This window comes from Dermochelys coriacea, chromosome 7, assembly GCF_009764565.3.
Source record: "Dermochelys coriacea isolate rDerCor1 chromosome 7, rDerCor1.pri.v4, whole genome shotgun sequence".
Taxonomy (NCBI): Eukaryota; Metazoa; Chordata; order Testudines; family Dermochelyidae; genus Dermochelys; species Dermochelys coriacea.
Window position 1 is genome coordinate 118953208 of NC_050074.1, and position 27566 is coordinate 118980773.

At 44.6% G+C, this 27566-nt stretch overlaps 1 protein-coding gene across 2 annotated transcripts in view; it reads left to right on the forward strand.

Moving 5' to 3' along the window:
• Positions 1–7853: 7853 nt before the first annotated feature.
• Positions 7854–27566, forward strand: part of SORCS1 (sortilin related VPS10 domain containing receptor 1) — a 444317-nt gene continuing 424604 nt past the window's right edge. For both annotated transcript variants that reach the window (XM_043518946.1, XM_038411260.2), the window contains exon 1: positions 7854–8854. In XM_043518946.1, coding sequence (XP_043374881.1) covers positions 8249–8854 — 606 coding nt within the window. In that variant the 5' untranslated portion in view covers positions 7854–8248. The remainder of the gene's footprint in view (positions 8855–27566) is intronic.

Consider the following 27566-nt stretch of genomic DNA (forward strand, 5'->3'; position numbering starts at 1 on the left):
ATTTAGACAGTTGACAAGAAGGTGTGAGGATACTTAATATGGGGAAATATATTCAATATGTGTAATGACTCAGCCACTCCCAGTCTCTATTCAAACGCAAGTTAATGGTATCTAGTTTGCACATTAATTCAAGTTCAGCAGTTCCTCCTTGGAGTCTGTTTCTGAAGCTTTTCTGTTGCAAAATTGCCACCCTTAAAACTTTTACTGACTGCTATACTTATCAACATACCTGAAGAAACCCTTCTTGTTACACTTAACGTCTCTTGCTAGCTGCAACTCCAGGTGTGTTTTGGCCTTCCTGATTTCACTGCTACATGCCTGAGCAATATTTTTATAGTCTTCCCTGGTCATTTGTCCAATCTGCCATTTCTTGTAAGTTTCTTTTTTGTGTTTAAGATCAGCAAGGATTTCACTGTTAAGCCAAGCTGGTCGCCTGCCATATTTACTATTCTTTCTACACATCGGGATGGTTTGTCCCTGTAACCTCAATAAGGATTCTTTAAAATACAGCCAGCTCTCCTGGACTCCTTTCCCCCTCATGTTATTCTCCCAGGGGATCCTGCCCATCACAGAATCATAGAATCATAGAATCATAGAATATCAGGGTTGGAAGGGACCCCAGAAGGTCATCTAGTCCAACCCCCTGCTCAAAGCAGGACCAAGTCCCAGTTAAATCATCCTAGCCAGGGCTTTGTCAAGCCTGACCTTAAAAACCTCTAAGGAAGGAGATTCTACCACCTCCCTAGGTAACGCATTCCAGTGTTTCACCACCCTCTTAGTGAAAAAGTTTTTCCTAATATCCAATCTAAACCTCCCCCATTGCAACTTGAGACCATTACTCCTCGTTCTGTCATCTGCTACCATTGAGAACAGTCTAGAGCCATCCTCTTTGAAACCCCCTTTCAGGTAGTTGAAAGCAGCTATCAAATCCCCCCTCATTCTTCTCTTCTGCAGACTAAACAATCCCAGCTCCCTCAGCCTCTCCTCATAAGTCATGTGCTCTAGACCCCTAATCATTTTTGTTGCCCTTCGCTGTACTCTTTCCAATTTATCCACATCCTTCTTGTAGTGTGGGGCCCAAAACTGGACACAGTACTCCAGATGAGGCCTCACCAGTGTCGAATAGAGGGGAACGATCACGTCCCTCGATCTGCTCGCTATGCCCCTACTTATACATCCCAAAATGCCATTGGCCTTCTTGGCAACAAGGGCACACTGCTGACTCATATCCAGCTTCTCGTCCACTGTCACCCCTAGGTCCTTTTCCGCAGAACTGCTGCCGAGCCATTCGGTCCCTAGTCTGTAGCGGTGCATTGGATTCTTCCATCCTAAGTGCAGGACCCTGCACTTATCCTTATTGAACCTCATTAGATTTCTTTTGGCCCAATCTTCCAATTTGTCTAGGTCCTTCTGTATCCTATCCCTCCCCTCCAGCGTATCTACCACTCCTCCCAGTTTAGTATCATCCGCAAATTTGCTGAGAGTGCAATCCACACCATCCTCCAGATCATTTATGAAGATATTGAACAAAACGGGCCCCAGGACCGACCCCTGGGGCACTCCACTTGACACCGGCTGCCAACTAGACATGGAGCCATTGATCACTACCCGTTGAGCCCGACAATCTAGCCAGCTTTCTACCCACCTTATAGTGCATTCATCCAGCCCATACTTCCTTAACTTGCTGACAAGAATGCTGTGGGAGACCGTGTCAAAAGCTTTGCTAAAGTCAAGAAACAATACATCCACTGCTTTCCCTTCATCCACAGAACCAGTAATCTCATCATAAAAGGCGATTAGATTAGTCAGGCATGACCTTCCCTTGGTGAATCCATGCTGACTGTTCCTGATCACTTTCCTCTCCTCTAAGTGCTTCAGGATTGATTCTTTGAGGACCTGCTCCATGATTTTTCCAGGGACTGAGGTGAGGCTGACCGGCCTGTAGTTCCCAGGATCCTCCTTCTTCCCTTTTTTAAAGATGGGCACTACATTAGCCTTTTTCCAGTCATCCGGGACTTCCCCCGTTCGCCACGAGTTTTCAAAGATAATGGCCAAGGGCTCTGCAATCACAGCCGCCAATTCCCTCAGCACTCTCGGATGCAATTCGTCCGGCCCCATGGACTTGTGCACGTCCAGCTTTTCTAAATAGTCCCTAACCACCTCTATCTCTACAGAGGGCTGGCCATCTCTTCCCCATTTTGTGATGCCCAGCACAGCAGTCTGGGAGCTGACCTTGTTAGTGAAAACAGAGGCAAAAAAGCATTGAGTACATTAGCTTTTTCCACATCCTCTGTCACTAGCTTGCCTCCCTCATTCAGTAAGGGGCCCACACTTTCCTTGGCTTTCTTCTTGTTGCCAACATACCTGAAGAAACCCTTCTTGTTACTCTTGACATCTCTTGCTAGCTGCAGCTCCAGGTGCGATTTGGCCCTCCTGATATCTTTCCTACATGCCCGAGCAATATTTTTATACTCTTCCCTGGTCATATGTCCAACCTTCCACTTCTTGTAAGCTTCTTTTTTATGTTTAAGATCCGCTAGGATTTCACCATTAAGCCAAGCTGGTCGCCTGCCATATTTACTATTCTTTCGACTCATCGGGATGGTTTGTCCCTGTAACCTCAACAGGGATTCCTTGAAATACAGCCAGCTCTCCTGGACTCCCTTCCCTTTCATGTTAGTCCCCCAGGGGATCCTGGCCATCTGTTCCCTGAGGGAGTCAAAGTCTGCTTTCCTGAAGTCCAGGGTCCGTATCCTGCTGCTTACCTTTCTTCCCTGCGTCAGGATCCTGAACTCAACCAACTCATGGTCACTGCCTCCCAGATTCCCATCCACTTTTGCTTCCCCCACTAATTCTACCCGGTTTGTGAGCAGCAGGTCAAGAAAAGCGCTCCCCCTAGTTGGCTCCCCTAGCACTTGCACCAGGAAATTGTCCCCTACGCTTCAGTTCCCTGAAGGTTGTCAAAGTCTGCTCTTCTGAAGTCCAGGGTCCGTATTCTGCTGCTCTCCTTTCTTCCCTGTGTCAGGATCCTGAACTTGACCATCTCATGCTCACTGCCTCCCAGGTTTCCATCCACTTTTGCTTCCCCTACTAATTCTTCCCAGTTTGTGAGCAGCAGATCAAGAAGAGCTCTGCCCTAGTTGGTTCCTCCAGCACTTGCACCAGGAAATTATCCCCTACCCTTTCCAAAAGCTTCCTGGATTGTCTGTGCACCGTTGTATTGCTCTCCGAGCAGATATCAGGGTGATTGAAGTCTCCCATAAGAACCGGGGCCTGCGATCTAATAACTTCCATTAGTTGCTGGAAGACACCCTCGTCCACCTCATCCCGCTGGTCCCGTGGTCTATAGCAGACTCCCACCACGACATCACCCTTGTTACTCATGCTTCTAAACTTAATCCAGAGACACTCAGGTTTTTCTGCAGTTTCATACCAGAGCTCTGAGCAGTCATACTGCTCTCTTAAATACAATGCAATGCCCCCACCTTTTCTGCCCTGCCTGTCCTTCCTGAACAGTTTATATCCATCCATGACAGTACTCCAATCATGTGAGTTATCCCACCAAGTCTCTGTTATTCCAATCACATCATAATTCCTTGACTGTGCCCAGACTTCCAGTTCTCCCTGCTTGTTTCCCAGGCTTCTTGCATTTGTGTATAGGCACTTAAGATAACTAGCTGATCATCCCGCTTTCTCAGTATGAAGCGGGAGCCCTTCCCTTTCGCACTCTCCTGCTCATGCTTCCTCCCGGTATCCCACATCCCCACTTACCTCAGGGCTTTGGTTTCCCCTCTATTCGACACTGGTGAGGCCTCATCTGGAGTACTGTGTCCAGTTTTGGGCCCCACACTACAAGAAGGATGTGGATAAATTGGAAAGAGTACAGCGAAGGGCAACAAAAATGATTAGGGGTCTAGAGCACATGACTTATGAGGAGAGGCTGAGGGAGCTGGGATTGTTTAGTCTGCAGAAGAGAAGAATGAGGGGGGATTTGATAGCTGCTTTCAACTACCTGAAAGGGGGTTTCAAAGAGGATGGCTCTAGACTGTTCTCAATGGTAGCAGATGACAGAACGAGGAGTAATGGTCTCAAGTTGCAATGGGGGAGGTTTAGATTGGATATTAGGAAAAACTTTTTCACTAAGAGGGTGGTGAAACACTGGAATGCGTTACCTAGGGAGGTGGTAGAATCTCCTTCCTTAGAGGTTTTTAAGGTCAGGCTTGACAAAGCCCTGGCTAGGATGATTTAACTGGGACTTGGTCCTGCTTTGAGCAGGGGGTTTGGACTAGATGACCTTCTGGGGTCCCTTCCAACCCTGATATTCTATGATTCTATGATTCTATGATTCCTTCCCCCCGTGAACCTAGTTTAAAGCCCTCCTCACTAGGTTAGCCAGCTTGCTTGCGAAGATGCAATTTCCTAAATTGTGACTTGCAAACATTAAACTTATGACTTAGATTCTCTGTGGAAGAGTTATTTTACAAGTCTGAAAATGGAACTTGTTGCAGCTCAGCATCAAAACTCTGGGCATGGATTGGGTTAGCGAATCCTACACCCTGGTCCCATACTGAAAACTCTGCAGTTGGACCCCAGCACTCAAATATAGCAGGGCTCCGCTCATGCAATTCAGTTTAGACTACGGCCCTTGCAGGTTGGACTGTGATAATCCAAACGTCACAAGCATTTTAGGCCCACATTTTCACAATGGGCCTCTGAGTTTGAGGTGCTGTGGAGTAGGGGGGACTTCTGAACCCAGGAATGCGGCAGGCAGCCTGAGCGAATATCCTACCCTGTAGGTTGCCCCTGCTACCACCAATTCCTCTCTGGCAGTACAGCAGTAGTAGCAGATCTCCTTAAGTTGTCCGGGTCTCCCTGAGTGTGCTTAGCTAGAAGCAGAGAGAGTGGAGAGCTACTCCTTAGCTCATGCAGTAGAAGGTTCTTTTTATGCTGAAGAGTCTGAGTTCAGAGCCCACTGATGGCCCAGTCAGAGGCTCTGCGATAAAGTTGCCCATCTGGAAGGGACTAGGTGATAATTGGACTATCCCTGACAGGTGTTTGTCTAACCTGTTCTTAAAAAACCTCCAATGATGGAGATTCCACAACTCCCTTGGCAATTTATTCCAGTGCTTAACTACACTGGCCCTTAGGAAATTTTTCCTAATGTCCCACCTAAATCTCCCTGGCTGCAATTTAAGCCCCTTGCTTCTTGTCCTATCCTCAGAGGTTAACAAGAACAATTTTTCACTCTCCTCCCTGTAACACCCTTTTAGGTACTTGAAAACTGTTATGTCCCCTCTCAGTCTTCTCTTCTCCAGACTAAACAAAGCCTGGGGTTTTCAGTCTTTTCTCAGAAATTGTTTTCAAGACTTTCAATCTAGATTGCAAAAGTACTGTTCACCAACAGTCATAAGGTAAATATCTAACTACATGGAGCTTATTTATTGCCTTTCCTTTCCCTTTTTTTTTCTGTTTAGCATAAACTAATCTTCCTCATGGGGGTTGCACTGACATTTCCACTGCAGGCTAGAGTCATCTTTGGAGAAATCCCTCTTGAACTGTCCTAATTACCAGAGGAAATATCAAAACCTCTGCACAGCTCTCTGTACAACTACTAAGCCCTCCCACCACTACTTAGGAGGCATTTTCCCTTGGATCTAGTTACACAACCAGGAAACCATCCGGACAGCTGTGATCTGAAAGACTGACCAGTATGGTCACTCTACTGCAGGCCTGATGTATGACCTTGGGCAAACGATTTAACATTCCATGCTCCAGTTTCTCCTTTTGTACAACAGGGGAAATGTTAGTCAACTTTTGTAAAGTGCTTTGAGATCAACAGCTGGAAGGAACTGTATAAATGCACTGTATTAATTATTACTGACAGCATATGTGCTTAATTGTAACAATTTATTTGGGAGAAATGCAAGCTGGTATAAAGTTAATTGGTTTACAGTAGATTTAGCAGGGGTCTGCTGGTTAGCTTACAGACAATTCATCATTGTTTAAGTATCACAGAGAGTCATGCCAAACCTCCATTAATCCAAGTCTTACTTTAGTGCGACCACTTGCAAAATTCCCAAGGCTTCCAAGCAGCAAACATTTGAGTTAGATTTTTGAAATGAGCACATGTAACTGTAAATGTCTTACTGAAATACACTGCAACACTCCTTCTCCACAAGAACGAGATACTTAAAAATAAACAAACTCCCTTTAAAATTAAACTGGAACAAGGGAGAATGAACAGAATGAACAAGGAATGGCTCACTGGAGTAAACTTAATGTATGCACTTCTCAACAAGCTTAGAGAATCCCTGTCTGTACTGTGCCCATACACATACTTAAATGGATAATGTGGGTGTGTTATATATTTACTAATACATGGCTGAAGTAGGGAATAAATGTAAACATGGAATTGTTAAAAGGGAAGGTAAAAATAACCTCAATAAGTAATATTGTGGCAAATGATAATGAAAACTGCAGAAAAAATATAGAGAGAGACAAGGGGAAAGGAACAGTCCCCTCCCTGAGAACTTGATTATTTAGAGCTAAGGGACAGCTCGCTTAGCCCACAGGGCTATCTCTGGCTTCCACTAAATCACTGGTGGGAATCTCCCCCTCCCATCCGTTGTCATTTAATTTCCAAAATCATGTTCCTTTTCCTGACAGTATTAGTCTGAGCAAATCTTTGCAATGCCTGAGTGATTTATCTTAATACAATGCTGCAGTTACTGTATCCAACAGAGCAGGAGGGGACCACGACTTCCCTCTATGCAAATGTAACCCGTGTCTGTTAAAGACGGCGGGGCTGCTTCTCTACTCACCCTGCTGTGAATCAGGAGTAACTAACTCCCCTGAAGTTACACCCCCCCCCATCAGACTGAGAATCATAGAATATCAGGGTTGGAAGGGACCTCAGGAGGTCATCTAGTCCAACCCCCTGCTCAAAGCAGGACCAATCCCCAACTAAATCATCCCAGCCTGACCTTAAAAACCTCAAAGGAAGGAGATTCCACCATCTCCCTAGGTAATGCATTCCACTGCTTCACCACCCTCCTAGTGAAAAAGTTTTTCCTAATATTCAACCACTGCAACTTGAGACCATTACTCCTTGTTCTGTCATCTGCTGCCACTTAGAACAGCCTAGATCCATCCTCTTTGGAACCCCCTTTCAGGTAGTTGAAAGCAGCCATCAAATCCCCCCCCCCCCCATTCTTCTCTTCCGCAGACTAAACAATCCCAGTTCCCTCAGCCTCTCCTCATAAATCAGGTGTTCCAGTCCCCTAATCATTTTTGTTGCCCTCCGCTGGACGCTTTCCAATTTTTCCACATCCTTCTTGTAGTGTGAGGCCCCAAAAGTGGACACAGTACTCCAGATGAGGCCTCGCCAATGTCCAATAGAGAGGAAAGATCACATCCCCCGATCTGCTGGCAATGCCCCTACTTATACAGCCCCAAATGCCCTTAACCTTCTTGGCAACAAGGGCACACTGTTGACTCATCTCCCGCTTCTCCTCCACGGTAGAGAAGAGGCAGGTGCTGCCAATTAGAGTCCATCCAGCCGCTCAATCCCTGTTAGGAAAAAAAATAACCAGGAGGCCACTGAAGCGGCTGGGGGGAAGCGTTTGTTCCTTCATGCCCTGGGGGCCATGTCTGTGGCTCTGCATTGCCTTTTCGGAGGAGTTGGGGGGGGGATCGGAACTTTCAGCAAGACGCAGGTCTGGGGAGGCGGCATATGATCAGGGAAAGCCAGGCGTGGGGGCGGGAGCAAAGGCAGAGCTCGTGTATATGGGTGGGTGGGGGGGGGTCTATAAAAGTTAAGGCGAGTGCCTAGTGCTGTGTTGGAGAATCACAGATCATCCACCGCTGCAAACCGGCTCAGCATCCTGGCGGAGCTGCTGGGGCGAAGGCGAGCCGAGAGGGGCGATTTGTGACTGATTGCACAAGCAGAAGCAGGAGGAAATCCCACAGCCTCTCTCGCTCTGACTTCAATCCAGCTCCTCCCCCCGGGTGGCTGTGGCTTTGCTTTCCTTCCAAAAGCCGGATCAAAGCAAAGCCAGCCCGGGGGGGGGGGGGGATAAGAAAAGAGAGAGAGAAGAAGACGGCGAATCCAGCCCCGCCTGCCGCAAATCCAGCCCTGCCTGAAACTTGCGTGGAGTTGGCGCCGTGTCCCCTCTGCTCCGGGTAAATCTGCAGCCCCCCCCCCCTTGGTGTGTGTCTCTCTCTCGGCCCCTCGCCGGCACCCGCAGCCATGGGGAAAGTTACGGGCCGGTCCCCAGCGGGCTGGCGCCTTGCTCTGCTGGCCGGGACCTGGCTTTTCCAATTCCTCGGCACCAGCGAGGCGGCAATAACCTGCCGCGCCTGCCTGGCCCCGGGCAAGCCGCCTGGGCCGGGATGCTTGCTCCAGCCCTTGCGGCCGGGCGGCGGGGAAGAGGCGAGGGGGTGGCCGGCGGCTGGGGGGGAAGTGACCGGCCCCGCTGCTCCCAGCCCGGAGAGACCGAGCGGCCGGCCCGACCCCAGCGCATCCCCCGCTGGCCCCGGCCGGGCCCGGGCTCCCCGCCGGGGGACTGCGCCCGCCCTGCCGGGCCGGCGAGGCGCCGAGCGGAGCCCGGCTGGGCGGGCGCCCCGCGGCAGCAGGCTGAGAAGGAGCCAGGCGGAGCGGAGGGGAGCCAGGGGGGAGCCGGCGGAGCGGGACCAGCAGCGCCGGGCGGCGGCGGCGGCATCCCCCGAGCAGCCGCCGGGCAAAGCCACCCGCTTCAGGCTGGAGGAGCTGAAACTCACCAGCACCACCTTCGCCCTGACCGGCGACTCGGCGCACAACCAAGCCATGGTGCACTGGTCGGGCCACAACAGCAGCGTGAGTAACCCCAGCACCGGGGTGGGCGGCGGGCTGCCCAGACCAATGGGGGGGCTGGGGGGGGGGGCGATGCAGCGCCGGGTGCCGGGCAAGGTGCAGAAAGCAGGGCTGGGCTTGTGGCCCTAGCGGTTCTCCGGGATCTGGCCCTTCGCATCGGGTGCCGCTCGGCCGTGGGCCGCCGCTTCTAGTGCCTTGCTGCTGGAGGAAAAGTTTTCTCCCCCTCCACCAGCCACCTGAGTTGCACTCTCGTCGCTCTTAGCAGGGCGAGGCCATGGGGAGGTTGGGAGAGAGGGCAGCGGGAGAGAAGGGGTGTGACCGGAGAGGAGAGGGCAGTATCTTCCTTGTACATGGAGCAATCAGTGGCGGTCCTCAAAGCCCCAAATCCTCCCCAGCTCGCATGCGATGCATACTCGGTTGTCCTGAGCAACGGAGATTGGGCGAAGATGCAAGTTACATTGCAGAGTCGGAGTCCCCTTCGGTCCTTCCCTCCCCTCTCCCTACACAGCTCAGGTCTGCAGTCCCGTGTGTGCCATCCCCTCCCTAGGGGCGGGCAGATGCTGCGGGAAATGAATCGGACCCAAACTTGAAGGGGTGTGTGTGTTGTGTGTGTTGTGCGTGCGCGCAGCAGAGCGAGGGTTCCAGCAGAGGAACAAAGCGGTGATTGTTTAGTTTGTCCCTGCGGTGGTAAAACGAGACAGTCCCCGTGTCTCCCAAAAAGAACAGGAGGACTCGTGGCACCTTAGAGACTAACACATTTATTAGAGCGTAAGCTTTCCTGAGCTAACCCAGATCTCTTCCCTGGGAATAGCAACAACAAAGAGTAGGTGACTCCATTTCCAAGACCAAAGGAGCCTTCATGCCACACAGTGCGGAATTTTTGTTTTTGTTTTTATCAAGTTAACTTGAGCTCTGCTCCCTCTGAGCCTTGGCTAAATGGGAACGGGAGCTGGGATCTCATACCCGTCAGAAACAGTCCTTGGTTTGCTTTCTTGTGTGTCAGATCTAGTCCTGCTAAGGCGGAAGTTTGGACGCCGCTGGGTGATTAAATGTTCAAAGTTCTGTGTCTGTTCACTTAAAAGGAGCAAAGAAAATGCTCATGAGAGCTAAGGTGAGGTGCAGCCATAGCAGGGACATGCTCTTCTTGTTTATCGAGGAGATGAGGGACTCGGGCTAATAGGTTCCGAGTTGTTTTCAGCTCTTACGCTGCTCTCGAATACAATTTCTGGCTATGCTGCATGAATATGTGTGTGCTTCCCTTCAGCTTCTGGTGTCCTTTTAAAATAATGGCCTGATCATTATTAATTCCTTTTGGTATTCAGGTAAATCATCATGAGCCCATTTCGTATTCATGTAGATGTCATAAGCACTTCTCTGTGATTCAGCCTTCATTGACTGGACCAGTATTTTATAGTCTTATCAGGAGCTTTTTAATCAAATCATTGAAGCAGAAATTCTCACCATCCAGGTTTTCAGGACCTTTCCACCCACCTTAACTATTAGATCTCTCACAGGTGCTACTAAAATTAATCCTCTAGTTTGATCTCCAGTCTTCTGAAACTGAGTTTGCCACCTTTTTTAAAGGGATTCATTTGTTGAGCAAGCGCTTGTGACTTAAAAAAAGCCATCAAGCATTCTGGGCTCCTGGTACATGGAATTAGATATTTGGTTTTACATTAAAAAAATATTTTGGTCCATTACTCCAACATGAAGTGTAAAATAATACAAATCAATTTACTGTATCATAGCTTTGGTTTACAGGAGGTGAGACTAGATGACTACAAGTGTCCCTTCCGGCTTTATAACCGAAGGACATATTTTGGGATGGGGTGGGGAAGTGCTTTGGCTACTTAGCGACATTCTTCCCAAACAACTGTCTGTCGGGGTCATGCAGACACCTGGCTTTTGCTCTACAGGAAGATGCCAAGCCATCCAGTGCTATGATCACCTCCGACCTCACATAAGTAGAGCAACGCTGGGCCCCAGCTGTAATTGGTTGGGAAATGATTAGGGCAAACCTGATTGGTGGTATTAATTCAGTAGGTAGCACCCTTTTTTCCTAGAGCAGCACAGAGCCAATGTCCCACCCTGGTGCTTTTGGGCATTATGTTGTGCGGTGTGCAGTCTTTTGAATGAAAGGTACAATATGATCCTCTCTGTGTGGACAGTTAATATCCTTTGGCTTTTTTGGAAAAGTGGCTGTTAATCCTATTGTCCTGGCCAAATTCCAGTTTGGGTAATTATTTTTCCTACTGCAGTTTTAGTGGGATGCAATATAATTCTTCATGTTTTGTCCTGAACAGTTACATAAGTGCTGCTGTTAAAGAGCCTTCACACTTCACCCAGACTTGGCTGCACTTCAGTGCTGGTTGTAGTGTGTGTCTGTGGTACATTGGGAAAGCGCTTTGGGATCCCTTTAGATGAAAGATGCTATAATAAATGTAACCTTGTTGCCATAGAGTTGTTATAGTACAGGGGTGGCCAACTTCAGCCTGAGACGGGGCCAGAATTTGCCAATGTACATTTCCAAAGAGCCACAGTAATACGTCAGCAGCCCCCATCAGCTCCTACTCCCAGCGCCTCCCACCCACTGGCAGCCCCGCCGATCAGCGCATCCCCCTCCCACCCCACACCTCCCCATCAGCTGTTTCATGACATGCAGGAGGCTCTGGGTGGCGGGAAGGGGGAGAAGCAAGGGCATGGCAGGCTCAGGGGAGGGGGCGGGAAGGAGTGGAGAGTAAGGGGCTGAAGGCTTTGTCCTGTTCCTCCACCCCACAGGGGGGTGGGGGTTGCCACTGGTTTGGAACCTGCTACTGGGTGTGACCTCTTGTATTATTTTGCAATTGTCTTGCAATTTTGCAAGTGTCTTCCAGTTTGGTGTATCAAGTCAGTGTAGATTTGGTGTCCCCACAGCTCCCTTGAGCCTCTTCTCAGGCTGCTGTCACACATCTGTAGAGGATGGTTGGAGTTTGAAGATGGAGCTACAATAGCCTGGAGATTATTGTTCTCACTGGATACGGTATCACCTTGCAGAGGAGAACCCGGAGGATAGTTTTACTGTGGGGTTTAGGAGCATTAGGTTATGGGTGGTTCCAACCACCTGGTCTTCAGAAGATTGCACAGAGTTGCTGAAGCCTCCAATCTGCCTCTGCCCTAGATTTGCTGTGAGTGAGTCTAGTGAATCTATTGCTTGCTGGAAAGACAGCCAGAGAGCAAAGCCCACAGGAAGAGCTGAGGAGGTAAATGGAAGGTCCATGGGAAGGAAAGCCTTAATATCATGCTAGAGGAGCCTCCTGTGAAGGAATGCAGCACATGTCCCTAGTAATGCAGTAATAAGTTGCCCTGAACTGGAGAGGGTCTGCTACTACTTTCTTGCAGCTGGAACAGGTGAAGAGTTGATAATAATACCCCGCACTTAGTGGTAGACCTCAAAGAGGATAAGTTTGGTCCCCACTTTACAGATGAGAAATTGACTTGTTCATAGTCAATCAACCAGCACCAGAGATGGGAACAGAACCTATATACTGTGGGTCCCAGCACAGTACTCCATCTACCGAGCCGTACTGCTTCTCTTCAGATTGCTGGAAAGACAGAGGTGGATTTTTTTTGAGGCAATCGTTGAGAACAGTCATTCTGAGACAGCTGGACATGGACTCTAGATCAAACACAAAGCAGTCTCTCTGGGCCACTTTTTAATTCCATCCACTGGATAAAATCCATGAGGCAGGTGGAATCTGTGGAGGATGCAGCCTGTGAAGATTGTCATCTCAGTGGTCAGGTGAAGCAATTAGATAGGAGGGGAAAAGCAAGGTCTCTTTTTATGAGCGAGTGTATAGACAAGAGTTTGTTGTGAGACTCCACAGCAGACTTTGCCTGATGTTCAGCTTGGCCTTTCCAATAACAACTGAAAGGCAGAACAATAGTGTGATTTTTATTGTATAAGTGACCTGGGGAGAGAACTCCTGCACTAATTATCCTTGGAATTTAAAAATATATACTAAAGGCAATTTTATACATTCTCAAGTATAATAAGTAGAAACCTGAATTGTTGGGATTCAAATTGCCAATAGCTTGAACTGGAATGCAGCTTTGCCTTTGACTTGGAACACTCTGGGTATTATAATGTAATGTATTCCATTTTACACACAAATGAATATAAAAGATAAATGAATAAAAAATATAAATGAATATAAAAGAATGTAATGCATCAGTCATATGGTAAAATCACCGTAAATTGCCTATGAGCCTCTTTTCAGAAGAGAAACAGAGAAAATGTTGACAACGTTTCATTTGTTTTCTGAGCATTTGATTCTTCAGGTAGCCCATTTGTCCATGAAATGTGTCACAATTATGATCATCATCTGTCATTCCATCACAACTAGATGATTCAACATAGAAGTGCCTGATTTCGGTGGGTATTCCTCAAAAAACATCCTGTCTTTGGGCACATTGAATGGCTGGCAACTGCCATATTTCTTCTGATGACTTGCTGATAACCCATCACCCTCCTTTCACTCTGGGGCATTATTCCCAGAGTGGAAATTTCACTGAGGTGGTTTCAAGGAACCTGATGATAGCCATGGAACCTGCAGCAAGCTATGGTATCAAGACAGCAGTTATGTCCAGGTTTATATGGATATCTCTGTCTCTGGAAGTGCCTACCTAACTGATTCAGGTCATGTTGTCTTTTGTATGGTTATTGGGGTACAGGAAATAGAGCTGAAACTAGAGGTGAATTTATGTAAGCCGGATGTCAGCATTAAAATACACTGCAATGTAATGTTCATTAACAGACAAAAATAATAATGAGCCAGATCCTGAAATTATTATTTACTCAGGCAAACTTCTCTATGGAAATGTCTCTATAAAGATTGAATGAAAACAGAGAGGATTTAGCTCAACAACATTAATGCCACACACAAAATAGATGTATATAAATCCCTGTTTCATTTTCTGTTCTTTTGGCTCACACCTGCTACTCTTTATACTTCATAAAATCCTTTATTTGCACTATAGATCTAAATAATATCCTATATATCAAGATCTCAGTGGGAGAAAACATCAACATCTCCACTCAAACTTTGAATTAGGAAATTATTTCTCCAATAAATGCATGAGATTTTCATCTTTCCAAACAAATCAAATAGCTATAAAAAATTTTCTGTCTTTACTGTGATCCATCTATAGCTATATTTCCTTGTGGGATAAAGCAAAAGTTTTTAATACACAGCAACTATAATACACACACAGAATATTTTTCAAGAGTGGCCATGTGATGACAGAAAGTAATGAAGCAAAGAAGATAGGATTGGCTTGGAGAATATCTAGTCTCGGAGGAAGTCTGTGGGAGACCTTGACAAACTGAGGAGCTCCCATCCAGATTAGATAGACATGGCTAGTGGCTTCCAGTTTCTCATACTTTGTTCTACACTCCCAAAGAAAAAGTTTTGCCACCCAAACTGCCATTCTTGAGGCTAGACTTGTTCATGACCCACTGGAAGTCATGATGGTCAGGCTGGGTATCCATGCAATAGGGATCTACATTTCTATGTTGTTAAATGAAAATGGGCCTTGATTCCAATTCCCAGTGGGAGCTTTGCATGTTAGACTTTAATTATTTGGGATCTTTAATTATACATATAAATCCTGAAACTGTAAAATTACTGATTTCAGAGTAGCAGCTGTGTTAGTCTGTATTCGCAAAAAGAAAAGGAGTACTTGTGGCACCCTTAGAGACTAACAAATTTATTTGAGCATAAGTTTCGTGAGCTAAGCACGACATATGGATAGGCGCCAAAGGGAAATATCCAGGTGGGCTGAGTCCTGAGGGAAGAGCCGAGCTGAAGAAGCATTTCGAAAGGTTTTTCGCCTTCCTCTGTAGTATGGGGCATGGTTGACTTGAGGGAGGCTTCTCTGCTCCTTGAAGTATTTGAACCATGATTTAAGGACTTCAATAGCTCAGACATGGGTGAGGTTTTTCATAGGAGTGGGTGGGTGAGATTCTGTGGCCTGCGCTGTGCAGGAGGTCGGACTAGATGATCAGAATGGTCCCTTCTGACCTTAGTATCTATGAATCTATGAATCTATGAATCTGCCCCTCTGAGCCTGTGGCTGGGCACCAAGCCGAGAACACAGCCGAGGGAGGTGGCGTCTGAGGACGGGGGGAGACCCCCATGGCCCATGCATCCGATGAAGTGAGCCATAGCTCACAAAAGCTTATGCTCAAATACATTTGTTAGTCTCTAAGGTGCCACAAGTCCTCCTTTTCTTTTTGTAAAATTACTTTCATCCAATCTGCATATTTTGCAGTGTCTCTTCTAAAATCAGACCATAGTTGGAATAGGATCATTTAATACATAATGCTCAGGGTCTGTAACACAACAATTGTTGTTTGTTGGTACTATACTTCCTTTCCTCTGAGGAACTCCAAGCACTTTAGAATCAATTAAACCTCCCATCAACCCTTTGAGGTAAATCATCCTCTATAATAAGGAACCAGGGCTTCTCTGTTGATTCCCCCTGTCAGAAAGGCGTTAGAACCTTGCTGAAGTTCTGCTGATTTTGTGGCAAGTGTGCTTATTATCTCTGCCTGGAATATAAGGGAGATGGGAGTGGTTCTGTAGAGGGAAAGAGAGCTAGATAGAGGAGGGGAGTCCCCCAGAGAGCCAAGCTCAGGAAAGGCCCTAGGTATGCAAAACAATCCCAAACTGACTGCTTCTCCCTGCCCTCTACATTCTTCCTACAACTATTACTTCGCTCTGACTCTGGCTGATGAATATGTACGTTATACAAAGGCTTATGCCTCTCTCCCTGTGGGAACAGAATGTCTGGGTGGGACTGAAAGCTGCTTCAGGCTACAGGGCTGTGTGTCTTGCTGCTAATTCGGAGGAGGTTTCCTTCCTCCCAGCAGAGCTGCAGAACTTCACACAAGATTAGGAGACATTAGAGAACACATGACAAAGCAAGGTGTTTTCCGTAGCATTACATTCTCGAATGCTGAAGCAGCTGGGTACAGTAGAAACTATTGGACTGTCTTGGGTGGCATAAATACCACAGCATCTCTACTACCCAAAATATACTCCTGGTGTTTAAAGAGTATAGTGGAAGCTCATTCATCAAGGAGATTTGCCAATTGCCGCCAGAAATAGGCAGTTCACTGCTTATCAACTAGTGTCTGACTGATCACTTTTTGTTGTCCCTGATAACCTAAGCACACATTTGCAAGTATCTTCATGCTATGCACAGATCAGCCTAATCAAGAGCAAGAAAGAAGGGTGTGTGTGTGTGTGGGGGGGAGCAGGATGGAAGAAATAATTCACAATTCTTCTTTTGGATGCAGACATCTTCCAGCGAGCTATGGGTCCTACGCAGCAATATGAGGTGCAGGGCATTCAGCAACATTCACGAGGCTCTTAGCACCTTACAGGATACAATCCTGATTGAATTTTTATGACTACGTCATATCTGCATTAAGTTCAATGTCATTTTGGACAGTGATAACTTATAACCTTCAATGCAATCAGTGTTATCTGTAATTTTGAGATGCTTTGGTATGATGGCAGTAAGCATTTCAGAAAATCGTAAGTTTCAAGGATGAGCGAGAAGGAATCTCCTTGGATTTTTTCAAATTGTATTTCCTTAAGTGCATTTAAACTAGAGCTGAGTGAATAATTCAAAGGAAATAATTTATTCAACAAATTTAGCCTCTTTTTCTGTTGACAAATTGTCCATGATCATCCCGTGGTTTTCTCAGATGTTTTTGTTCATAATTAATCACCAAGTTCCTGATCCAAAACCCATCTGAAATCAATGAAAAGCTTCCCAATGATTTCAGTGGGCTTTGAAAGGCCCTAGCTAATCACCATGAATAATTCTTGCTCTGTAGATTTTTGTCATCAAAGCAGTATTTTAATTGGGTGAGTAGATCAGATTTCAGTTCCCTGATTGGATCAGTGTAATTCTCTAACACCGGATTAAGGGTCCTTGTCTCCACCAACAATCTTGCCAGTAAATTCCTTTGCCAGAATATTCTCAGAAAACAAACACAAAAGAGGCATGAACACAGGTAAAACTAATGCTATTTTATGCTCAAGTGAAGATTTATGGGACATTTTTTTTAAAAGAAGAATTTACCTAGATCTCATTTAAACATAGGTATTTAATGCTAGAAATTATAATTATTGTCAAGATCATGCGATGTTTGCATAGGGATTTGACCTGGACATTTGATTTGCTGACTGTGAAGATTTAACTGGACTTATAGGAAAAAAGATAAAATTTTAAATAAATCATTTTTGGAAAAAATCAGAGTTGTGCCAGGTGCGCCCCTTAGAGTTGATTTAGCATTTGAGAACATGGTGTGCTGGGGTGTTTTTATCTATCCTGGAGAGACACACGTTGAATATAATGAGCCAGTAGAGGGTGAGCACAGTGGTAAAGAGGTGGTGATGGTCTAGTCCTTGTCTCGCTCCCATATATGGCAAAGGAGATCTCTACACTGGCTCAGAAGACACTGAAGGGGGAGCGGGGCCGGGCGGGGCTAGGGTAGGGAACGTAGGATCTGTGCTTAACTCTCAAAAAGAAAAGGAGTACTTGTGGCACCTTAGAGACTAACAAATTTATTAGAGCATAAGCTTTCGTGAGCTACAGCTCACTTCATCGGATGCATTCGATGAAGTGAGCTGTAGCTCACGAAAGCTTATGCTCTAATAAATTTGTTAGTCTCTAAGGTGCCACAAGTACTCCTTTTCTTTTTGAGAATACAGACTAACACGGCTGCTACTCTGAAACCTGTGCTTAACTCTGACTCAATGGCCTAAAAGCCCTGCAGAGGAGACACTGAGGGCAGCAGCCGCTATTTCAGCCTGCAAGCTAAAAGAGTGGCCAAAGAGATGCTAGGATGTAGCTCTGGGTCCTTGTTGCAGGTAGAGAGAGTTGGCTTTGTTTTGTTTTTTGAATGAAAAATAGCCTTTTTTTTTTAACAATTAACAGTTTAGCAAATTTAATTTTTTCCAGATTTTGATGGAAAAATCCAAAACTTAAGGAAAAATGTTTGTTTTATGATTGGTTTCAGAGTAGCAGCCGTGTTAGTCTGTATTCGCAAAAAGAAAAGGAGTACTTGTGGCACCTTAGAGACTAACAAATTTATTAGAGCATAAGCTTTCGTGAGCTACAGCTCACTTCATCGGAATGCATCCGATGAAGTGAGCTGTAGCTCACGAAAGCTTATGCTCTAATAAATTTGTTAGTCTCTAAGGTGCCACAAGTACTCCTTTTCTTTTTGTTTTATGATTATTTTTGGTTTATAATAACTGAAGTTTTAGGCTTTTTTTTTTTTTTTTTTTGGTCCCAAAATCTAAGAATTTCAACTCCTCAACCCAGATTTTTCATTTTGGGTTGGTTTTATTTTTTCCCCCGGAAAACATCTACCCGGCTCCAAATATCCCTGGCTACATGTTTAATTACCTGTTTAGATTGACGGTGTCATTTTAAATAGTGACAAACATTGAATTTAGACCCATTGAAAAACCTGGGGAGACTTGTGCTATTTATCATTCAAAAAGATCTTTAGAATCTCCAGCGAGCGCTTATCTTTTTCCTTTCTTTCTTCAGAGTTTCATTGAGAGAGCATTGAAATGCCTTAGTCATTTTCTTCACGATAAAGACAGCAATTTCATCTGATGGACTTGGCAGTTCTCTATTTCTTCCTCCCTGGTGGAATATTACTTTTTCCTTCTCTGTGCCCTTGATACAAAATACTCTGTTTCTGTTCACTGCTCTTCTGATCCCCTCTCCCCGTGCCACCCACAGCCACGAAATGTTTCAGAGTAGCAGCCGTGTTAGTCTATATTCGCAAAAAGAAAAGGAGTACTTGTGGCACCGTAGAGACTAACAAAACGAAATGTTGACACTGTTACCTGGATACCACTAGGAGATGGACAGACTGCAATAGAAACAATGAGTTACACAATCTGAATTGTCATCTTAAAGCTGAGATCATCACCACAATGTGACAAGCAGTAACAGCTAAAACAGCAAGTTAGGGCTTGATTCATTAAATAAATAAATAATGCTATATACCTGTAAGTGTAGGTGTAAAAGTTGTCATGTTCCCACTACACCTCTGGGCTGTAGAAGGCACATGTTTCTACTAATGGGTGAGAAAATGTCTCCATACGCAACTAGCTTAGTAATTATCAGACTGAAAAACAATCCAACAATGTACCTTCGATTGTGATCCTGTAGCTCGCATGAGCTGAGCAGGCTGAGCCATGTTAGTAATTAGATAGGGGGAGCTCCAGTTGCTGTGCGGTGCTGGTTATTCAGCAGATGGCACTCTTCACTCTGAATTAGTTCTGAGCAATGGCATTGTGCTACCGGAGTTGCTGCCTTTCAGATGAGATGTAGTAGAATGAAACTCTAGCCAATTGTGAATAGGAAAATTCCCATGGCAATTTTTGCAAGAACAGTGAATGTCAGTCCAAATTTGAATATAGTGGTTCCATTCTGCTTACCTGAAACTCCGCTTGTCATTTTCAGTTAGATTATTCATTGTTTGCATTGCACCAAAAAGTGAGGGCCAAATTTATCCCTGATGTCAGTGGAAATACATCAGGTGTGAATTTGAGCCAAGTTGCTTTTCATTTTCTGTCCTAAACCATTCCTTAGCATTGCTGTGTGCTGTTAATGAGCTGCCATGTTTCATCCCGGAGGGGGTTGTCTTTCTCTGGCTGGTGAAGTGATTCTTGTATATACAGTCTGTACAATCTGTGAGTTGCTTGGGACTCATGTGGGTGAAAAGTGTTGTTCAAGTCTAAGATCGAGTTGGCTGTACAGAGATTGGGAAAGAAGGGTCTTTTTTATTTTGTGTTTGTACAGCACCTAGCACAATGGGGTTCTGGTCCAGGAAGAGGGCTCCTCGGTGCTATAGTAAAACAAATAAATAACAATTGTGAGTGGAGATAGGTCTGAACCAAAACCTCTGATCCAAATACTGCCAAATTTCGGAGGCAGGATGGTAGACTGGAAATCTGAAGCTGGAACAGATATGGCCTAGCATTATAATGAGCAAGCCCAGTGTTGCAAACTCGCACGATTTTATCACCAGTCTTGTGATATTTAATGTTTTGTCTTTCAAAACCCCACCTCCAGGAGTCAGGTGCCTGACTGAAAATCTCAGCTTTCCTTTTAAGAAAAAGAGAGAGAAAAAAAGAGTTTGAAAACATGATCTGAGCACACCCTTAGACTCTTAAACCAGAAGACAAATAAAATGAACCCCACATTTATTATTTTTTAAAAATCATGGTTTTAAGCCAATTTCATTATTTTTGAGGGGCACGACTCCGGTTTTTTTAAGCCTGAATTGTGATTTTTTTTGTTGATGGCATGAGGTTGGTGATGCTGCAAAAACCAGATGCTTCTGAGGAATGTGTAAGAACCCTACAGCTGGCAGATGTGGGACAATCAGACAGAGGTCTCATGATGATCTCTAATAGATGTTAGCTCCCTAAAACATGAGGTTTAACAACAGAATTTTTGGAAGGGATACAAATGATGATAACTCTGGATATTCTTGTTATCCATATAATCTGCCAATCCCTTTTTGAATCCTGCTTTCCAAATCTACCCACCTCCATTTTGTGTGTGTTTGCCTGGTTTTGTTTAATAGAAAGAAAACCCAATCAAAACAGCAAATTGAACAAAATGTTGACAATTACAGTATGTGCCGACGCTTAGCTGGTGTAAATCAGTCTGGCTTCATCAAAATCAGTGGTGTTACTCTGATTTATACCGGCTGAGAATCTGACCTACTAGAAAAGGCAGATGAACATAAGAACGGCCATAGTGGGTTGGACCAAAGGTCCATCTAGCCCTGTATCCTGTCTTCTGACAGTGGCCAATGCCAAGTGCCCCAGAGGCAATAATCAAGTAATCCATCCCGTCACCCATTCCCAGCTTCTGGCAAACAGAGGCTAGGGACACCATCTTGGCTAATAGCCATTGATACACTAGCTTGCTTTCACTCAGCCAGAGATGACACAATGTTGACTTTAGAAATCATTTTATTGAGTGAGAAAGAGAAGGTTATCCATGATCACAGGGATTACCTGCTTTTTTTGAAAAATCAAATGGATTATTCAATGTCTATTTTAACAAACATCAGAAAGAGGCAAGAGATCTTGCTTTGATTGCTCATATAAAGGGAGGCATATGTAACTCTGCAGTGCCCACTGCTCACAACCAACTCTGTAGTAAGGACTAAGCACTGCTCATCCTGCGAACATTTCTAAGATTAACTAAAACTTCCCATTCCGCATCAGGACAAAACTGAGACCTCTTGAAATTTTTCATGCAAAATGAGAGATCTGAATAAGTCTGGTGATCAGAGCACTCTGCTGGGATACAGACGACTGGGGTTCAGGTCCCTGCTCCACACACATCAGTAATGTTCTTCTGAACAACCCTTCAGTAGCACAGAAATATTCACAAGCCCCCATGAGAAACCCTGCAATGGCAAACCAGAGTGTGTTGCTCAGTGGCCACGAACATCTCTACAACAATAAGGCATGTGCTGCCTACTACCCATGAACAACCCTAATACAACAAACCCCCCACTGCTGACAAGCCATTGGTATTCATGAGCAATCTTGCAATAACAAGCCCAGCGTGGAGGAGCAAACCAGTGTGTGCTCATTGTAGGCCAGGCTTCACATGAGTAATTGGACGTGGGTGAGGTCTCATTTCTTGGGAGATAGGATTAGGGAGGCAAATGGATGAGCAGGCTGGGAACACAATGTCTGTGCTAGCTAAGATAAGGGGGAACACCCAAGAGCCATTTACAATGGAGAAGATAACAGTGAATAAAGATAAGCCTGGAATGTAAGACGAGCTAAAGAGTAAGTAAGTCATGCATGGACAGTGCGTGCTCTACAGGGATTGGTTCCTGCAAAGTAACCAAGCCAATCCCAAAACGTGATGCAATGTGAAGTATATAAAAGGAGAGGTTTGCTGTGAAACTTTGGATGGCTGGTACACCTTATACCTAACCTTTATGTTTGATCAACTAATCAACTCAGCATAGCTTTGCTATATATCAAATATACAAAGGAACCTGAGGGATGAGACTAGAGTGAAACTGAGTTCTTGGGGAGCCCAGAGGAAGTAGTCTTGGGGGAACTCCAACATTCACGAGCAGCCCTACAATAACAAACTAGTATGTGAGCAAAGGAGGAAAAAATCTGCTAAGAAATATATTTCAGGTTGGAACTTTCAAGGAATTTACTATGAAGCAGTGAGGAGGGGAAATCCTGTGTCCTTTTCACTTTGCTGCTATTTTCTCAAAGATATTGGCACGTGTTCTTTGTTGCATTCAAACTTCTCTGCCTAGTGATGGTTTCAGAGTATCTTCTTCACCCACTGCTGCTAAATGAGAGCATAGAGGACAGTTCCATTACCAGGAGGCCATTAAGCTGGGTGGTTCCCAAAGCACTTGTCACAAAGTTAGCATTATCTGTATTCATGATTAAGCCAAGCCAAGCTTCTCAACATCTCATTTCATGCAGGACCTATAATATCAGGTAGGCTCCAAGGGACTTCAATGCTGTCCCTTGCAAGAAATTGTTAGTTTGGTTTATCATCTTATTTTTCCTGTGAGTGGCAGTAAATGCACAGGACAGCCAGATGGACTCTTCCGATCAGTAAACAGCAAATCATTGCAGGTCCTTTCTGCAGTGTGGGATTCCTCCCCCATGCACAAAGCATTCTGCACCCTCTGTGTGGAGGTTTAGGGGGTACAAAACAATGGGACTTGGGCTACTCAATTCAAGGTGCTTTTGAAAATCTCTTCCCTGGGGAGAATGAATGATATGTGACTGCTTCCCCTCACCGGCCCCGTCATGTGCTCAGATCTCCTCTGTTTATTGGTCTCTCTCAGCCCCCTTCCTGTCATTCAGGGATTGCAGAGGGCCCCTGACATGGGAGGTCCACTGTGTCCATCCATCACGAAGATTTGCTGCGGGGTCTATATGATGCACAGGTAAATTTCACCCATCATTTGAAACAGAGAGTTAACAAGAGACATTTTCCTCAGGGCTCTTTGACCTTTTCAGCAATGCCAGCTATAGTCAGGACTTCTAGGAAATGTGATAGCCCAGTACATGGATGTGCTTGGCCTCTCCTAAGGTGTTTTTAAAATGCTGCCAAGACCCATGCCTGATGTAGCAGCAGTGAACTTTTTGTCACTATTGTTAAGGTTTTGACACCATGCCCATCACCATGGTATCTCAGTGATGAGTTTTAAGAGGAAAATAACTTTGAACAGTTCTGATCAATCAGACCTAACTCTCTCTCTCTCTCTCTCTATGGTTTAAAATTAACCAGTGCACTAATCAGAGAGAGAAATGTATTGCACTTCCTTAGTGTACAATTATTTCCATATTTTCATTATGCTTAGTAAAATCTCAAAATAAAGAAGTTTAGCATTAATCTTGGGCCTGATTCTCCACTCCTTTTACTGGTGTAAACAGGAGTAATTCTTCTGAAGGCAATGGAGTTACACTGTAAATCCATCTCTTTATTTCCTTTTGACTCTTAGCTATTGAAAGATCAGGAGTAAAAGCAATAATTTCTGAAATAGATGAGTCTGACAATGGTAGATCTCAATAAGAAATGCCCCTTTATGAGAAAATTGGCAAGGGACATACACTGAGAAATCTCCATAAACGAGCAGCAAACAACATGGCCTAAAGGACTTGCCAGCTCAATATGAAATATTACAAAGGACATTTATTTTAAGCTCTTGTGTAAATGGTACTTGACTCCAGGAAGGCTAAAGAAATGATTAAGCAGATGGTGAGCTGTGTTGGAGGGAATTTGGAAAGAAGACAAAATCTCCATCTTTGGTGGTCATGTTAAAATATATAGACCTCTTTGTTTGTGAGGAGGGTGTATAAATCCCCTTCAACTCTGGCAATGAAGGGGTTAAGCGTCAGAGTAGCTAACCTCCCCAGCAGCAGCTAATTGGTTGACCAACAGGAGATGGGATAAGATACAGAAGGGGGTGGCTGCCAGAGAGGCTGAGGACTATGCAGAGTGGGTTGCAAATGGCTGGAAGCTGCTCAAGGAGCAGAACCTGAGATCATCTGAGGATTAGGGTGAGACTCTTGGGGAGATCCTCCCACTCTAAGTGGAGTTCCCTTCTCTTACTCTCCAAGAGCTAGAGAAAGGCTGGACGCACTGGAGTCCTGCGGCCACCAAGCCTACGAGGGATGTGACGGGGAGTTGAAGACCGTGGGAGCTGAGCTGAAAAGCCAAGAGAGCAAGGGTCAGCATATAGTTTCAAGGGGCCCAAGCATAAACCTGGAATAGGCTTCTAAGGGAGGCTGTGGAATCCCCGTCATTGGATGGTTTTAAGAACAGGTTAGACAAACATGCCAAGGATGGTCTCTTGGTCCAACCTCAGCACTGGGGGATGGACTAGATGACCTCCTGAGGTCTCCTCCAGCCCTATATTTCTAGGATACTATGACAGGTGAGAGGGCTGAGCTCCCTCTCGCTGACATTAGTAAAACTTGCTAATGAGATGTGAATTAGACAATGACCCATTCGTAATTTTGTTAGACTTACCTATAAGTGACTCAGCTGATCAAAAATATGATCCACATATAGTTAGCTGATTTGGATTTTATTTGCTTACTGCTGGAAGATGAAAACATTTCTTCATAGAAAAAACATGGTGCAATAAGGTGTAGGAAACGGCATTAATGGAAAAATTAATCCCTCACATAAGGACACAATGAGATTGACAAATATGTTTTCAGATATTTGCCTCTCATGTACAGACAAAGAAAACGCACTGTCATTAAAGCCAAACCTCTCCTAGGAAGCATGTTTGAATATTCAAACATAGTCATTTTAGCTGGTTGAAAAAATTTTGTTGGAAGAGTTTTTTCCATTGGAAAATGCAGGTTAACTGGAATTGAAAGGTTTTGCTGGACTGTGTTTGTATTTGAAGGAGAAAAGTTGAAAAATCATTTTGTTGTCCTCATTTTGTTTTGATAATGTCAACATGTTTTATTTTGACTCTATTATTTCAACTGATTTTGTTTTGACTTTTATATTACATGAAAATATTGATGAATATTGATTGATTATATTTAGCATCATTTAATTATATTGCTAGGTTCAAATGTCAAAACAAAATGAAATTAAACATTTCAATAGTTCAAAATCAAAATTTTTCAGAATATTTGTTTTGTGAGAAACTGACTTTTCCGCTTTTTGTTTTCAAAATGTTGCTGTACTTTTCCAGGGAACCAAAAAAAGCACTTGTTAGAGCTTCTGACCAGCTCTAACAAGTGTGCAAACAGGTTTATTTGAAAATCCCAAATTCCTTTAGGAAATTTTTAAGGGGCTGCTTTACAAAGATGCACTTCTTCACTGGTTCCCTAGCAATTCTGATAATGAGCTGAAAAACAACTTCATTTTTATTTATTTATTTTCTAAAACTATCTGAGCTTTAGTCAAGCGCTACATGGAAGGTTAGAATTGTTGAAATTCAGCCATTTAATAGCTAGAGAGAGCACAGAGGAATGCTAGATTGCAAGGCTAACTTTGAAAAGGGAGGTATTATTCACTAGTTCTAACCCTGAACTACTGAGCAGATTGCATATTCTGGAAAGTTGAATGTAAATCTTTTCCTTAAGAATAAGTATTGTAAGTTGTTACTGATGTGCAGTATTTTCCATACATAATAAATGGATTAATCCCATTATAACTGCTAAATCCCCAAACAACCTTAACAATCTTATTCACCCCTCCAAAGTACTCATCTTTAGTATTTTGAAGCACTGAAAAGTATACCAGGCATTTCTCAGAAGTCAAAGAAACACTCACTTAGAGCAAAAAGAAAAGGAGTACTTGTGGCACCTTAGAGACTAACAAATTTATTAGAGCATAAGCTTTCGTGAAGTGAGCTGTAGCTCACGAAAGCTTATGCTCTAATAAATTTGTTAGTCTCTAAGGTGCCACAAGTACTCCTTTTCTTTTTGCGAATACAGACTAACACGGCTGCTACTCTGAAACCTGTCACTTAGAGCACAGTCTTTCCATCCCATGAAAAAAATTGAGATTTTTGGAAAATGTTCCCATTCCAAATTGGAACAAAAATTGAAATTTTTGAAAATTTTTCAAACAGAACATGGAAAAAATGGATTCAGGTCAACAGAAACACTTTGTTTCTAGCAAAAAGAAAAGGAGTACTTGTGGCACCTTAGAGACTAACAAATTTATTTGAGCATAAGCCTTCATGAGCTACAGCTCACTTCATCGGATGCATTCAGTGGAAAATCGAGTGGGGAGATTTAGATACACAGAGAACATGAAACAATGGGTGTTACCATACATACTGTAAGGAACGTGATCACTTAAGATGAGCTATTACCAGCAGGAGAGCGGGGGGGAGGGAGGGAGGGGGAAGAAAACCATTTGTAGTGATAATCAAGGTGGGCCATTTCCAGCAGTTGACAAGAACGTCTGAGGAACAGTGGGGTGTGGGGGAAATAGTTTTACTAGCCTGACCATTTTTAAAATTTAAAAAAGTATACTAAAATGAGCTTTACCTCCTAAATGAAAAATTGTTTTGAACCAGAAAGTCATCATTTTTCTGCTTACAAAATATCAAAATTCAAAGTTTTGACAACTTTGAAACTTTTTTCCAAAGTTTTCAAGCTGAGGAATTCATCAGAAGTGACCCCTTCCTGTGGAAAGATTCAGTTTTGGCAACTTCTGCATTTTTCAACAAAAAAGTTCCGTCAAACATTTCCTGCCCAGCTCCCCACACAATCCCTGTCTCAAACAGTTGACAGACTATGTTTAGACAGGAGGTAACGAGTGGTGGTAATTCCGTCCACTGCAGGAACTCCTGGGAGAAATTCTATAGCCAGTGTTCTCATAGAAATGTAGAGCTGGAAAGGACCATGAGAAGGAGGTCAGACTAGATGGTGACACAGGGACTCCCTTTTGGCATACTCAGGAATCTGCTACAGGCAGTAAGGAGTGGATGGGTGAGGCTTATAGTACTATGATCCTATGGTTACTCAGTTTAGCCATGTAAACACCTTAGTGGTTTAGTTAATGTGTTTTTTAAATTGAAAATAAGGACAATAAAGAGATGAGATGGAGAACACTACTTATTCCCTTGTTGTAGGAATCACAGAAGTATATAGAGCCCGTGGCCCTCTGAGCCAGGGTGGACATTCTCTGGCTTGTGCGCCTCACTCTGCCATACTAAAGATAGCTATGTAGACATTTCAGCTTGGGATGGAGCTTGGGCTCTGAAGCCCACCCGCTTCCTAGGCTTCAGAGCAGCCTGAGCTGCAATATCTACATAGCTGTGTGTGGTGTGGTGGTGCAAGCCCGAGTCTGTCGACCCAGGCTCAGAGCCTGACTGCCGTGGACTGCCACTTGTTGTGTAGACATAACCTTAAGGGGGTTGGGGCTTAGCCTCATCTATGCCAGGTTTAACTGCCTCCCCGGGTGAAGGGAATGAATGTAGAGCATGGCAAGAGCAGCATGAGACTAAGAATGACTCGCTAACAGGACAGACCCCCACACAGCCGATCTATAGTGAGAAAAGAGAGTGCCTATGAGGAAGGCAACCTGCCATACCCAGGCCTGACCACTTGGCAGCACTGCCGGTAAGGGCTCCCCTTCACAA